Genomic DNA, 15303 nt, shown 5'->3' on the forward strand with positions numbered 1-15303 from the left:
ACATAAAGCAAAAAAAAAAAAAAAAAAAAAGAAAAAAAAATTCCTTTGTTATTCCTTTGTTATTTAACAAAGGTGACATATAAATTGAGGCCTGAAGCATGAGAAGCCAACCACATGAAGAGCAGAAGAGAAGGTACTCCAGGCAGAAGGCTCTACCACTGAGCCGCATGCCCAACTTTGGGCAGCAAAGGCAGGAGGATCACAAAGCCTAGGCCTGCATGGACTACAGAACAACCTAGCAACTCAGTGAGATGCTGTCTCAAATCAAAAGTATAAACAGGGGCCAGTATGTGGCTCAGTTGGTAGAGCTTACCCAGCATAGCTGAAACAGCACAGCATAAACTAGACTCGATGCAAACCTTTAATCCTGGCATCCAGGAGGTAGAGGAAGGGGGATTAGAAATTCACAGTCAAGCAGCATGGCCCACACAACTATCAGGTAAGCTAGGGCTATACAGCAAGGCCTTATTTCAGAAAGAAAAGAAAAATAAGGTCATCTTCAAGAACATAGGGAACTGGAGTCCAGCATAGGATACAAAATGAAGACCCTGTGTCAAAACCAAGCTGGGCATAGGACACGTGCTTGCCGTCCCAGCATGGGATGGACGGAGAGGCAAAAGGATCGTAAACTTGAACTCATTCTTGGCCTCTTGGGTGCAGAGCAAGCTGAAAGCCAGCTTGGACAATATGAGACCTTGACTCAAATAAAAAAGCACTAGGTGGTGGGCACATGCCTGTAATCCCAGCACCAGGTAGGTAGAGGCAGCAGGATCAGTAGTTTAAGGCCAGCATGGGGTACATAAGTCCCACTCAAAAAAGAAAATGAAACAAAAACAAATTAAAAAAAACCACACACACAAACTTCAAGAGCAAACACAAAATTAGCTAAGTGTGGTGGTGTAATTCCAACAGCATACATAAGAGACAAAGGCAGGACCTTATAGAAAAGTTCAATGGCCAAGCTTCTATGTGCACGAAGCCTAGTACTCCAGCCCTCACACTACAGACAGAGCCTGCAGAGTCAGAGTCGGCTGAGACCTCTGCACAGGTTTGGCTGACAATGCTACAGAATGTGGGCACACAGGGAAACATAACTTCAAGTATTCATGAAATCAAGTGAGGGCCAAGGCCAGCGGCAGACTCCAGAGAAAACACCCTCCTGGGAACCTGCTCTAGTTCTATTTAGTCTGGCTTTTCTGCAGTGCTAGGGATGCCAAGCCAAGTGCATGCGAGCCAAGCTCTCCTCAACTGAGCGACATGCCCAGTTTTCCTCAGTCTGCTGATGTAATCCCAGCACTTACGGAGCAAAGCACTGCTCTTAGCCCTACAGTGTTGGCCTAGAGTGAGTTCGAAGACAGTCTAGGTTAAACGGGGAGACCCTGTCTCACAAAAACACAAGAACAAGCAATGGTTGGCAGAATGTACTCCCAAAGGGCCACAGTGACAGTGCAGGGCTCAGTTTTACCACGAAGTCTAGATGGAATGCTATGATTAAGTAGAAGAAACAGAGCTAGTGAGACTAGGGTTCAGCTGGGTTTGGCAGAATGCAGCTGTGATCCTGCACTCGGCGGGGCTGATTTGATACCCTCTATACTCATCTCCACTCTAAAAACACACATGAACGGCGTCAGTAAGTATTCCCCTTCCCAGGCCCTGCTTACCTGCATAGAAGTGATAAAAGGGCCACCACACAGCACTGTTTGGGATGTATGTTAGCAGTGAGGCCACATAGCCTCGGTAGAAGCCTCGAAGCCCATCAGCCCGCAGGATCTGTCTGATGATGTCCTTAGTTTGGCCAAAGGCAATGAGCCCTTGTCCCTCTAGGTTCCCAGGAACTTGGAAGCGACCCATTTTCTCGCCCTTGCGCTGCATCATCAGATGCTGGGAGACCACATCTATGGGCACTGTGATGCTCTGGGCCACGAGGGAGGCCGAGCCGCCAGCTACCAGTGATTTCACTGTGTTACTCTGGCTGTAGTCGGCTACAAATTTCCGGGTAAGCTCATAAGTGGTGACATAGCATTGGCCAGAGATGAGCGTGAAGGTGTTGACCAGGAAGCCCCGGTAGAGGCCAGCCACTCCCTCTGCTCGCAAGATCTTGACAAAGGCATCAAAGGTCCCATGGTAGAGGCTCTTGCCCTTCTGAACCTGCAGCCGGGTGCGAATGAGGGTGAACGGGTACACGCTAACGCGGATCATCATCGTCATTGCCACACCAAACACATAGAACTTCTTCTTGTCCAGGTGTTCCCACTCGATGATCTGGATGTTCCGCTTGTCCTCCATTGTGCCCAGAGACCTAGGATAGGGCAGGTAGGGGGATGTGAAGACTGCGTTTCCTTCCTGCCTAGGCTTCAGTGTCACCCCCTCAGGCTGTATCTCTTGGGATACTCACCTCAGCAAAGCCTAGATTGCCTGGTTCTGTCCACCCGCAACCCAGAGCAGCCCCTCTGCACTTCTGTCTTTGACCAGTCTTTCCAACTCAGAGTTCTTCAGAAGTCATTCCTCAACACATGACAAGGCTAGATCACTCAGCCCCTACTCAGCTTGTAGGACTGTCCATTCTGAATTTTGTCTCTGCATAGGTCTTGGCATCAGAGCCCTGAACATGGAGCGTTCTGTTTTACTTGCCTGGGTACGCTTAGGATGCTGCAGACAGTCCATCCACCTGGCACAATGGAAGGTCTACAGGGCTAACAGGATGTCACTAAGTGCGACACGGAGACCGGAATGCTCCTGGTTCCTCTGAAGAAGCAACCACCTTTGTCCTTTCATCCCAGTGTGAGTCACCTTACAACTTTGCTGCCTCTTACCTCCCTCCTGCCCCTATGCTGGCTGCTCTGACCGCCCCTGCCCCACCCTCACCATAATTCTCTAGTCTACTTTAGAAGAAAGTGTAGGGAAGAGTGCAGGCAGGGACCTCACACTACAGGGCATTCCCAACTACCTCCCCACTCTCCAGGGAAAGGAGTCTAAAAGTCGGGAACAGGGCAAAGATCAGAGTCCTCTTTGGCCATTAGCTAACCCAGGACCCAGAAAGCTGCAGGACCTGCTTGAATCTGGGCTGCTAACCCTAGTCGTACAAACCATAAAACAACAACAAAAGTTTCTGGTCACTGACGACAGTATAACAGCTCCAATGTAACCAGCCCGGAGCCACACAGCCGCTCGGTGGTCTCTACTCCACTGTGCCTCCTGGGCAACAATTTCTCTGTTCAATTCACTAAGTCCTCCATGGGAGGCAGTGCAAATGCTCTCTCATGCTGGTTCAGTTCTCTCAGCTCAGTGAGTCCAGAGTCAGCTAGGGCTGCCCAGGAGGCATGCGCTCATCACAAGACAAACAAACACAGCAGGGCTCAATCAGGGGCCTCCTGCTGGGCATGCACAGCCTGCATGCAGTGCAGGTCAGAAGGGCAGAGCAACCAAGTATTCTGTTCCAAGACCTGGTTTCCTGGGCACCTTCTTAACCTGTCAAGCTGAATGAGCCTGTACAGGCCATTTCTAACAAGCAATCCTAAGGAAGGACCCACTGCTCCATTTCCCCTCTTGCCTTCATCTCTCACTTGTATCAATTCCTACAAATCCTCTGAAGGAAGCCAGGGTTCCCCAAAGCAGGTAATTCCTATGTCATGGTATCAGGAGGAGTCACTAAAGCTCATGACTCAATCAATAAGGCACCATATTAGAAGGCTAAGAGGAAAAAGAAGTTTCTCCCCAAACAGTGGGAGCTCAGCTTGCTCACTATCTATAACCTCCAGATAGCCTGCTGAAATACCCGTTTCTCCTGTTTCATTTACTGGAAAATCCTCTTTGCAGAAATCTGAATACAAACATTCTTCAGCCTTCCTTTCTCCTGGTTCATCCAGTCCAACTTCTTCAGGACCCTTTGTCAGACCCTTCCTTGTGTACACAACTCCAGTTCTGGAATTTCTGGAACCTTTAAAACTGTTGGGGGGGGGGGCTGGAGAGATGGCTCAGCAGTTAAGAGCACTGACTGCTCTTCTTGAGGACCGGAGTTCAAATCCCAGCACCCACATGGCAGCTCACAACTGTCTGAAAATCCAGTTCCAGGGGATCTGACACCTTCACACCAATGCACATAAAATAAAGCTAAATAAACCATAAAAAAAATTTTAAAAAAAAAAGCTGTTTGTGGGGCTGGGGGCACAGCTCAGTCGACAGAGTGCCTGCCTAGCATGTACCAGGCCCTAAACTCAATCCCCATCATTGTGCAGCCGAGCAGCAGTGGCGCCCTCCTTTAATCCCAGCACTTGTGAGGCAGAGACAGGTGGATCTCTGTGAGTTTGAGGCCAGCCTGGTTAAAGAGCGAATTCCAGGACAGGCTCCAAAGCTACAGAGAAACCCTGTCTCAAAAACCCTCTGGAAAAAAAAAAACAAAACAAAACAAAACAAAACAACAACAAAAAAGAGCTGCGGTGGCCCAGGCCCATATTCCTAGCATTTGATAGGCAGAGGCAGAAAATCACAAGTCTATAGTCATCTTTGACTATATAGCAAGACCAGAGCCAGCCATGGTGACAAGAAACCCTGCCTCAAAAACAAAACGTTATTTGTGAATTGTTAAGTCCTTTCTTTGCATCTGGGATTACCCAGATTGGCAGCATTTATGCTCGAAGCTATCAAATGAAACAGAAGACAAGACTAGGGCAAGCATGTATATCTCCTGTCACTTCCACTCTCCTCACATAAACAAAGTTCACAGCCAGACTGCTCTCCTGGTTTTGTTGTTGCTGCTGCTTTTGTGTTTGTTTTGTGTGGGTCCATGTGACCCATCCTCCTGTCTTCACCACTTCCTAAATGCTGAGATTACAAATGTAAGCCACCATACACTTGTCCAGTTGATTCAGAGTTGGTACCAAGAAAAGGGCTTCCTGCATTTTACCAACTGAGCTAGAGCGTCAGCCCTTGCAGCTAGTAACTGGGACAGTATTTTGTTAACCGCCAAGTGTTTCTCTTACTGCACAAAGTTCTACTGAGCAGTGATGCTCTGAGCCCTCACCACCCACAGTGATCCACAGATCAGCGGTACGAGAATAACCTGGAGTTGCCTATACAAGTGCAGAACTAGGGGTGGTAGCACGTTTGTCACGCCAGCACAAGGAGGCCGAGGCAAGAGAAACAGGAGTTCACAGTCAACTGGCACAGCAAGAGCCAGTCTTGCTGGGGAAAGGAGATTTCAGGCTTCCCTACACCTGCTGATTAAGAATAACCCTGACATCTCTAGATGGTTTATATGGATTGTCAACGTGTGGGGAGCACTGTTTTAATTATCAGAGTGTCAGTTTTATAAGAATAACTGTTCTCAGGGTCCAAGATCCTTAGGTAGGTTAAGAGCCCTCTGACTCCATCTTGGATCTGGACACAATAATGACCAATCGGTTCATTTCAGTTTTTTCTGTCGACCACATCAGGTTGCCTTGTACTGGTCCTGACCAGACAGACACCCAAGGGCTGCAATCTTCGGACAGAACAACACTAACCAGCACCCTCTCTTCCCTACCAGGCTCTGCATTCTGGGAGCTGTCACCCACTTGAACGTCAACGTATTGTGCCGGAATACCTGTCGCGCTGCCTATTCTTTGCCCTTCCCTAGGTCCTGACGGTGTTTCCTCCCACTTCAAGACAGCCTCCTCCCTCCGGCACGGTGAGCTTCCCACCCAGTCTTAGTCTTCAGTTTAGGTTTCCACGTGATCCCTCATCCAGACACAACATGACAGTGCCCTCCAGGTACTCCACGGAACACCCTCCTTTATGCACCTTCGGTCCGGCTCTTCGGGGTCCCTGGGTATGCTCCTCGCCATGCTTCGCTAGTTGTCAGATTCTCATGCTCCTATGCCAGAAAACCTCGCCGGACTTGCCTTTCCTAGCCAAAATTGCAGGGCGGCCTCCCTTGGCGATGTAGCCCCGCATAGCAGACGTCCGCTGCCTCCTCGACAAGTCGGTCCTTAGGTACCTCTGATCCCTCAAAGCACCCAAGCACTGTTGTCGCTTACCTTCTCAGACCCCGGCGGTTCGGCCGCGTCTGAGAACTCCAGTCCTGGACTCCTAGACTGCGGTCCCCGCACTCCCCTCCATTCCCAGAGACAGACAAACTCGGTTCGCATCTTCCTCCATCTCGACAGGGATCCTTGTACTGCCGGAAGCGGAAACTAGGATGCTGTCATTCCCGCCCACTGTGAAGTTGCTGTAATTCCACCAATGGCAATTCTCAGCCATTGAGCCTCCCTCTAGGAGCGCCTCTTCTGCCATCTTGGATTCGGGAAGTAGCCACGCCTTCTTTAGCTTCGCATGCCCTCAAGCCTGACGCGCGTGCGTGTCCCGCTAGGAATCTTCGTAATTGGCTGGCTAGAAACATAAAGTCAGAAGTAGTTGGTTCTCGCTCCCTTCCTCTCTCGCACCCTTTCTCCCTCCCTTTCTCTTACTTTTTCTTCGTTCCTTTCTTTCTCTCTTATTTTTTTTTATTATTTTTTCTTCTCGTTTTTATTTTATTTTCTTCCTGGGACAGGTCTTGTTATTAAGGCCTGGCTGGCCTCCTAATTTATGAATCCCCCTCCCGCAGGCTTTCCAAGTGCTTCGATTACAGACCTCCGCCTCCACGCCTAGTTCCCAGGGCTGTTCCTGACAATACAGTTAAAATAAGTTACTTTTTAGAAATTGATTTTCAGTAGAGAGAGGAGGGGAATCTAATCTTTAATCTTTCTGTACCGTTTCTCATTTTTGGAGCCCAAACAGTAGAGATTAAAGTGCAGCAGGCACTGGTGTAGGAACTCAGGTTGTTGAGACAGGGACAAATTCCAGCTCTGGGTCTGGTTTTACCCAAATGCAGGTTTTTAAAAGTTGTTTGTAAGCCGGGCGGTGATGGCGCACGCCCTTAATCCCAGCACTCGGGAAGCAGAGGCAGGCAGATCTCTGGGAGTTCGAGACCAGCTTGGTGTACAAGAGCTAGTTCCAGGACAGGCTCCAAAACCACAGAGAAACCCTATCTCGAAAAAAAAAAAGTTGTTTGTTTATTCTATATTTTCAGTCTATGCTGGGTGGTAGTGTTTTGTCAACCCGAAACCGGCTAGATTCATCTGGGAAAGGGAATGGAAATTGTAGTAATTGCTTTTAGTGGACCGGCCTGTAACCAGTAAGTAGGTTGGCATTTTATGGCTAATAATTGATGTGGAGAGGCCCAGCCCACTGGGGTTGTGCTACCCTTGGGGAGGCTGAATGTGAGCCAAGGAGAAAGCCACTATGCGATCACTCACAGTCTCTGCTTTCCCTCTGGCCTCTTGGCTCCTGCCCTGACATCTCTTCATTATGAACCTTAACTTTTAAGATTAAGAAAATCCTGATTGGTGACAAAGAAGCAAAAAATATCAAATGGAAAAAAGAAAGCACATTTAACAAGTGGTGCTAGCATAACTGCATATCAACATGTACAAGAATGTAAATAGACTCATATCTATCACCATGCACAAAACTCAGTCCAAATGGATCAAAGACCTCAACATAAAGCCAGCCACACTGAACCTTATAGAAGAGAAAGTGGGAAGTACACTTGAACGCATTGTCACAGGGAACCACTTCCTAAATAGAACCCTAGAAGCACAGACACTGACTGAGAGAAACAATTAATAAATGGGACCTTCTGAAACTGAAAAGCTTCTATAAAGCAAAGTGAAAGACTCTCGAAGAGGTCCTTCTCTCAGGAGGAGACCTCCCCCGATGCCAAGGAACAGGCTGAGACCACACGGATGCAAATCACAAGAGGTTTATTGGGTAAACACAGGTACCTTCAGGCAGCAAAGTCTTTTGGAGGACTTGCGCCCCTGCCGACTGGAGGGCGGGTTTTTTATAGGGAAGGGCAAAAAGCAAATTTACAGAAGCAAAAGCATGGTTATTGGAATGAGGCAGGGGCATGAATGGTTTCCTCTCTCAGCATGGGTGTCAGCAAAAGTCATCCTGTTCCTATCTTACAGATATCCTGTTTTGCAGTCAACCTGCTTTGTTGATGTCCTATCTTATTGATATCCTGCCTTGCAGTCTTACTATCTCATCCTGCTCTCTCAAGCACATGGGATGTTCTTACGAGAGCAGGCTGGCTGCTGATCCGGAGAATTTTTTTTTTTAAGCAAACAAGACGTTCCCCCGGGAGCATGCTAGCTGTAGGGTCTTTCAAAAGGACACAGTCAACAAGATAAAACGACAGCCTACAAAATGGGAAAAGATCTTCACTAACCCCACATCAGAGGTCTGATCTCCAAAATATACAAAGAACTCAAGAAATTGGACACCAAAAGATCACATAATCCAATAAAAAAAATGGGAGTACAGACCTAAACAGAGAACTCTCAACAGAGGAATCTAAAATGGCTGAAAGACACTTAAGGAAATGTTCAACATCCTTAGTCATCAGAGAAATGCAAATCAAAACAATCCTGAGATTCCATCTTACACCTAAAAGAATGGCCAAGATCAAAAACACTGATGACAACTTATGCTGGAGAGGTTGTAGGGAAAAGGGAACACTTCTGCATTGCTGGTGGGAATGCAAGCTGGTACAACCCCTTTGGATGTCAGTGTGGCGATTTCTCAGAAAATTAGGAAACTGTAAGCTGTGCCATAGTGCTTCCCCTCCTCCCCTGGGAACCAAGGACATAACAGCTACACTCGCACTTACTCAGTTCCTGAACAATTACCCATATATGTATGTTTTGGTTCGGTCCCCTGGGAAACGGGGTCAAAATGACCTCTTACCTCATCTGATCTGGCAACAGCTCTCCAGTCAATTATTGGTAATAGCCCTTTCGAATAAGCCAATCAGAATAGTCAAAGAAAAACCCCCCTTGCTTCTGTGGCCCCTTTAAAAGTAGACTGTACCAGCTATTCGAGGTCTCTCAGCTTCCCGAATGCTGGGGGATCCTGTCATGACAGAATTAATAAAATCCTCATGCTTTTGCATTGGCTGTGGTGTGTGAGGTGGTCTTTGGGGGCGACTACTCCTCGGTGTTTGGACACTAGAGTCCAACAGAAACAACCTTCCTCAAGACCCAATAATATCAATTTTGGGTATATATTCAAAGGATGCTCAGTCGTGTCACAAGGACATGTGCTCAACTACGTTCATAGCAGCTTTGTTTGTCATAGCCAGAACCTGGAAACAACCTAAATACCCCCCCCCACCAAAGAATGGATAAGGAAAATGTAGTACATTTACACAATGGAGTACTACACAGCAGAAAAAAATGACAGCTTGAATTTTGCAGAAAAATGGATGGAGCTAGAAAACATCATTTTGAGTGAGGTAACCCAGACACAGAAAGACAATTATCACATGTACTCACTCATAGGTGGTTTTTAAACATAAAGCAAAGAAAGCCAGCCTACAAACCACAATCCCAGAGAACTTAGATAACAATGTGGACACTAAGAGAGACTTACACAGATCTAATCTACATGGGAAGTAGAAAGTAGAAAAAGACAAAATCTCCTGAGTAAATTGGGAGCATGGGGACCTTGGGGGAGGGTTGAAGAGGAGAGGGAAGAGGCAGGGAGGGGAGCAGAGAAAAATGTAGAGCTCAATAAATATCAATTAAAAAAAGAAAATCCTGATTGGATGTGGTTGCACATGCCTTTAGTTCCAGCACTTAGAAGGCAAAGACAGAAGAATCCCTGTGAGTTCAAAGCCAGCCTGGTCTACAAAGTGAGTTCCAGGACAGCCAGGAGTACATAAAGAGACATATTGGGAATATTATTTTAAGATGTATTACTTTTGTTTATGTTGAGTTTGGTTAACTGTGAAGCTGTGATTCTTTCCCTGTCTAGAACACCTAATTTGTTTAATAAAGAGTTGATCGGCCAATAGCCAGGCAGGGCTGGCACATAGAGAGAAGAAATAGGAAGAGAGATCTGAGGATCAAGGAACAGAAAAAGAAGAAGAGGAGGATGCAAGGGGCCAGACATAGAAAAGTAAGGAAAGAAAAGATACACAAAAATAAACACAGGAGGGCTGAAGAGATGGCTCAGTGATTAAGAGCACTGCCTGCTTGTCTAAAGGTCCTGAGTTCAGTTCCCAGCTACCACGTGGTAATGAGATCAGCTGCCTTCTTCTGGCCTTCAGGCATGCATGTAGGCAGAATATTGTTTACACAATAAGCAAATAAATCTTAAAAAAAATAAACACAAGAAAAGCCCAGAGGCAAAAGGTAGATGGGTTAATTTAGGAAAAGCTACTAGAAATAAGCCAAGCTAAAGCCACGCACTCACTCACCTACACTTCCCTATTCACATATAAATAAGTATAATAAAAAAAGCCATGAAAGCATATCAGAAAGAAATATGCTGTCATGAGTGACCCAGGGTCACACGAGGGCCTTGTTGCTTGAAACTTTCTTTTATAAAGTTTAAAAGAAAGGAGTCTGCTACTTCTGCTGGTTCTTAAGTTTTGTTTTGCTTTGTTTTGTTTGTTTGTTTGGTTGTTTTTTTGTTTTTGGTTTTAGAAGACAGGGTTTCTCTGTTTTTGGTTTTGGTTTTAGAAGACAGGATTTGGCTGTCTTGGAACTCAGAGATCTGCCTCCCTCTGCCTCCTGAGTGCTGGGATTAAAGGCATGTGCCACCAACATCTGGCTTTTTTTTTTAAGATTTATTTATTTATTATGTATACAGTGTTCTGCTTGCATGTGTGCCTACGTGGCAGAAGAGGGCACCAGATCTCATTACAGATGACTGTGAATCCATACCATGTGGTTGCTGGGAATTGAACTCAGGACCTCTGGAAGAGCAGTCAGTGTTCTTAACCTCTAAGCCATCTCTCCAGCCCCCATCTGGCTTTTTTTTTTTTTTTTTTTTTTTTTTGATTTTTCGAGACAGGGTTTCTCAGTAGCTTTTGGTTCCTGTTCTGGAACTAGCTCTTGTAGACCAGGCTGGCCTCAAACTCACAGAGACCCGCCTGCCTCTGCCTCCCAAGTGCTGGGATTAAAGGTGTGCACCACCACCGCCCGGCTCCCATTTGGCTTTTTTTAAAGATTTTTTTAAAGGTGTGTGTGTGTGTGTGTGTGTGTGTGTGTGTGTGTGTGCGCGCCAGTACCTGAAGAGGCCAGAAGAGAGTGTCAGATCCCCTGGAGCTGGGCTGTTGTGTCCAACACTTATGCTGAGATCAGAATCAGGTGCTCTGGAAGAGCAGGCAATGCTCTTAACTCCTGAGCCAGCTCTCCAGCCTCTGTTTACTTATTTTAAGCTCGTGCCCACCAGTGTGTGTGTGTGTTTGTGTATTTGCACATGTGAGTGCAGGTCCCCAAGCAAACTAGAGGAGGGCGTCAGAAACCTGGACCTGGGTTTACAAGCATCTGTGAGCCCCTTGGTAGGTGTGCCCTAAGCCGAAGCTGGCTGGAGAGGTGACTCAGATCAGTTCCCAGACCCACGAAGTAGCTCTCAACTACCTGGAACTCCAGCTCCAAGGGATCTGACCCCTCTTCTGGCCTCTGCAGGCACCAGGCATGCAGGTGGTGCACACACATACATGTAGGCATGCACAAACATACATGTACGCATGCTCATACATACAAGTAGGGAAAATACTCATGCACATAAAAACTTCTAAATCTTAAAAAACCCACAATGAGGCATCTTATCTTATCTTACTAGAATGGCATAGTTGTTGTTGTTGTTGTTGTTTTTAACTTTTTTACTCTTTTGGGTTTTTTGTTTTGTTTTGTTTTTGTTTTTTCTTTTTGAGACAAGGTTTCTATGTGGCTTTGGAGCCTGTCCTGGAACTAGAGCAGGCTGGCCTCAAACTCACAGAAATCTGCCTGCCTCTGCCTCCTGAGTGCCGTCCGATTAAAGGCATGTGCCACCAACACCACAGGGAGTCTTATTTTGAGTCATAAATGCCTGGCCTTCACTTGACTTGTTGCTAGCCAGCTTTTCTTAACTTAAATTATCCCATCTATCTTTAGTCTCTAGGCTTTTGCTATTCTCTATTTCTGTATATCTTTTCTTCCCTCTTCCTCCATGTCTGAGTGTCTGAGTGTGACTGGGTGGCTGGCCTCTGGAGTCGTCCTTCTCTCATTCCTTGATCCTTTTCTTCCCTCCCAGATCTCTCCTTCTTCTCATCGAGATACAGAACACAGGGATCTCATATATAATAGAGGGATCTGCTCGCCAGCCCTCCTACCCTTTCTCCTGCCTTGCTATTGGCAGTTCAGCTCTTTATTTGACCAGTCAGGCATTTTAGACAGGCAATGAAACAGCTTCACAGAGTTAAACAAATGCAACATAAAAAAATGCAGCACATCTTTGCTTCACTAAACAAATGTTCCACAGCGTAAGCAAATGTAACACACCTTAAAATAATATTCCACAGCAGAATGGCTCTGAGAAATCGGGGGGGGCGGTGGGAATAAGTGTTGGGGAAAAAGTGTGGAGAAACTGGTGCCTTTGTGTGAAGTGGTGAGGAACAAAGCATCCTTCCAAGTATGATCCATTAGGTCTGTGTCTGGGTATGATCAAAAGAATTGGGAGCATTTATATCATATTTATATTTCTGGGTTCAGAACAGCATTGATTCCAGTAGCTGAAACATGGAGCAGTCCCAGTATCATGGACAGTGAGTGGAAGAGCTAAGTGTTGTGTATCATCTTGAGGAAGGAAGTGGGGAGAAAAGGGGGCATCAGTCTTGGCTCTCCAAACACAGACTGAATAAAGGGCAGATAGAAGAATGGGTAGATTTGTTGGTAGCCAGCAGACAGGTGCCGGATGGATAGAGGGTAAGAGAAATTGGCTCCCGTGATTATGGAAGCGGAGGAATCCCATGACCGGCCACTTGTAAGCTGGAGCCCCACGATGCATGCAGAGTGGCTCAGTATGTCCTAAAACTTCAGGACCAAAGAGGCTAATGGTGTGACTCTCCACTTGAGTCTAAGAAGCTGGGGCCCTGGTGTAAATCCTGGAGTCGGGAAGGACAATGGGCAGTGCCTGCCACACCAAAGATGGCTCTTCCCAGCCAGGCTCTGTCTACTCTAGAAACAGCCTCACAGACGCTCATGGAAGCAATGCTCTGTCAGCTTTCCAGGTGTTCCCCTGGAATCACCCACTGCAGGGAATGGTTCAGGGAAAGTTCAGGAAGCCTCTGGATGAGTGAGGGCCAGATGGAGCATGGAAGGAAGCTGGGCTCTGGGGCAGCGAGGGATCATGATGCTGGAGAGGTGACTGTTTCCTTGTCCATTCTGTCAATCAACAGCTGCAGAAATTGAAGGGGTCAAGCGAGAAGACCTACACAAGTTCCCGAACAGCACAGGAAGGGAAGCCCAGGAGCCCTCCCCAGGTTCCACGGAGAGAGGTCCTTGTTCTAGAGTCTTGGGAGCAACAGGACTGGCTGGAAAAGGGTCAGGGTGGGAAAGCAGGGCCTTTGGTTGAGTGTCAGGGAGAAAAGGGGTAAGAGAGAGGCTGAATTGCTCCAATAAAAACGAACAGCTGGAGCACACCTTTAATTCCAGTTCAGGGGAAGCAGAGGTGGGCAGATCTCTGAGTTCCAGGCCTTCCTATTCTACATAGTAAGTTCCAGGACAACCAGGGCTACATAAAGAGACCCTGCCCCCAAAAACAAAACAACCAGGAGCCCGAGAGATGGCTCTGTGTTAAGAGCACTTGCTGTTCTACTGAGGACCAGAGTTCAGTTCCAGCGCCCACATCAGGTAGGTCACAACTACAACTACAATTCCAGGTTATCCGACACCTTGTTCTGGCCTCCTAAGGCACCCATGCATCTACACAGACACATACAAATAAATCTAAAACCAAAACAAAACCATAGTGGACAGGATCAGAGTCTTAGTGTAACTTCTCTCCACTGCAACACTGTTATTCACCACAACCAAAGGCAAAAGCAACCCAGATCTCTGCCTGGGGTAAAGGGAGACAGAAAAGGGATTAGATACACACAATGGGATCCTGGGGCTGGAGAGCTGGCTCGGTGGTGTTCTTGTGAAGGACCCAGGTTCGATTCCCAGCACCCACACGGAGGCTCACCACTTCCTCAGGGACTAGGCATGCATGTGGCACTCAGACATATGACAGGTAAGACACTCATATGAGTAAAATCAATCTAAGGAAAATAAGAATCCCAAGTGGTCGAGATGGCTCAGTAGATCACCGTGCTTGCTGCCTAGCCTGGCAGTCTGACTTCCATCCCAAGAACATGCCTAATGGAAGGCGGGAACTCCCCACATGTGCCCCGGCACAGTCGTGCCCCACTCCCTGCCGCACAAGTAAAATAAATAAAATTTAATTGAAAAAGAAAAAGCAGCAGCAGAGTGGTAAATGCCAGGGAGAGGACGGGGGTGAAACATTGTTGTTCATTTTTTTGGTTTCTTAGAAAAAAATTTATGTTCGTGGTATTTTGCCTGCATGTGTGTCTGTGTGAAGGTGTCATAAGGAAATGGAGTCATAGACAGGTGTGAGGTGCTGAGAATTGAACCCCAGTTCTCTGGAAGATCTCTGGAAGAGCAGTCAGTGGTCTTAACTGTTAAGCCATCTCTCCAGCCCCCACAAGTAAAAACAACAAATTCTCATCTTACATTTATTCATTTATGTGTATGGACATATAGGCACTACAGCATGAGTCTACCATGTGGGTCCCAGGGGTTGAACTCAGGTCAACAGGCTTGGTGGCAAGTGCCTTTGCCACCGAGACATCTCACTGGCTCTGAAAGCTTATTAAAAACTCTACAGTAGGGGCTGGAGAGGTGGCTCAGTGGTTAAGAGCATTGCCTGCTCTTCCAAAGGTCATGAGTTCAATTCCCGGCAACCACATGGTGGCTCACAATAATGAGGTCTGCTGCCCTCTTCTGGTCTGCAGACATACACACAGACAGAATATTGTATACATAATAAATAAATAAATATTTAAAAAAAAAACTCTACAGTAGAAGATTGTGAGGAAGGGGCAACTGTGGCAGTGGCTGAGCAGAGGTCAAAGCCGCTGCTCTGCTGTTAAGACAGAACAATCGATCTTCCGAACAGTGTAGGGAGGGCTGTATCACAGGGGTTAAGAGAACTCGGGAAGGGGACAAAGGGGGACTATGGTGGACCCTCTTTGGTGTTCAGTGGTCATAGGAGAGGGAAACCAAGTATAGATGAGGAGGTAGAGTTATGGGGAAAGTTAATGACTTTTTGGTTTGGGTGTTTTTAGATTCTTGTAGCTCAGGTTGGCCTCAGTTTCACTATGTAGCCAAGACTGGTTTTCAGCTGCTGCTTCTCTTGCCTCTCTCTGCCTCCTGAGTGCTGAGATCACAGGTGGCT

At 46.9% G+C, this 15303-nt stretch overlaps 1 protein-coding gene across 7 annotated transcripts in view; it reads right to left on the reverse strand.

The window, feature by feature from the left end:
* Slc25a44 (solute carrier family 25 member 44) overlaps positions 1–6201 on the reverse strand; it is a 13588-nt gene extending 7387 nt beyond the window's left edge. For 2 of the 7 annotated variants that reach the window (XR_007596026.1, XM_050166405.1), the window contains exons 1-2: positions 6015–6179; positions 1662–2299 (exon numbers count right to left, since the gene is read on the reverse strand). Coding sequence is in view for 6 of the 7 variants with exons in the window: in XM_050166405.1 (XP_050022362.1) it covers positions 1662–2286 (625 nt within the window). In the remaining variant the exon portion in view is untranslated. Of the gene's footprint in view, positions 1–1661; positions 2300–2395; positions 2558–2631; positions 3231–6014 lie in introns of those variants that run through there. The other 5 variants (XM_050166406.1, XM_050166407.1, XM_050166409.1 and 2 more) reach the window with 5 other exon arrangements.
* Between the last annotated feature and the right edge of the window lie 9102 nt (positions 6202–15303).

Source organism: Alexandromys fortis, unplaced genomic scaffold, assembly GCF_014885135.2.
Source record: "Alexandromys fortis isolate MF-2015 unplaced genomic scaffold, M_Fortis_MF-2015_v1.1 scaffold_152, whole genome shotgun sequence".
Lineage (NCBI taxonomy): Eukaryota > Metazoa > Chordata > Mammalia > Rodentia > Cricetidae > Alexandromys > Alexandromys fortis.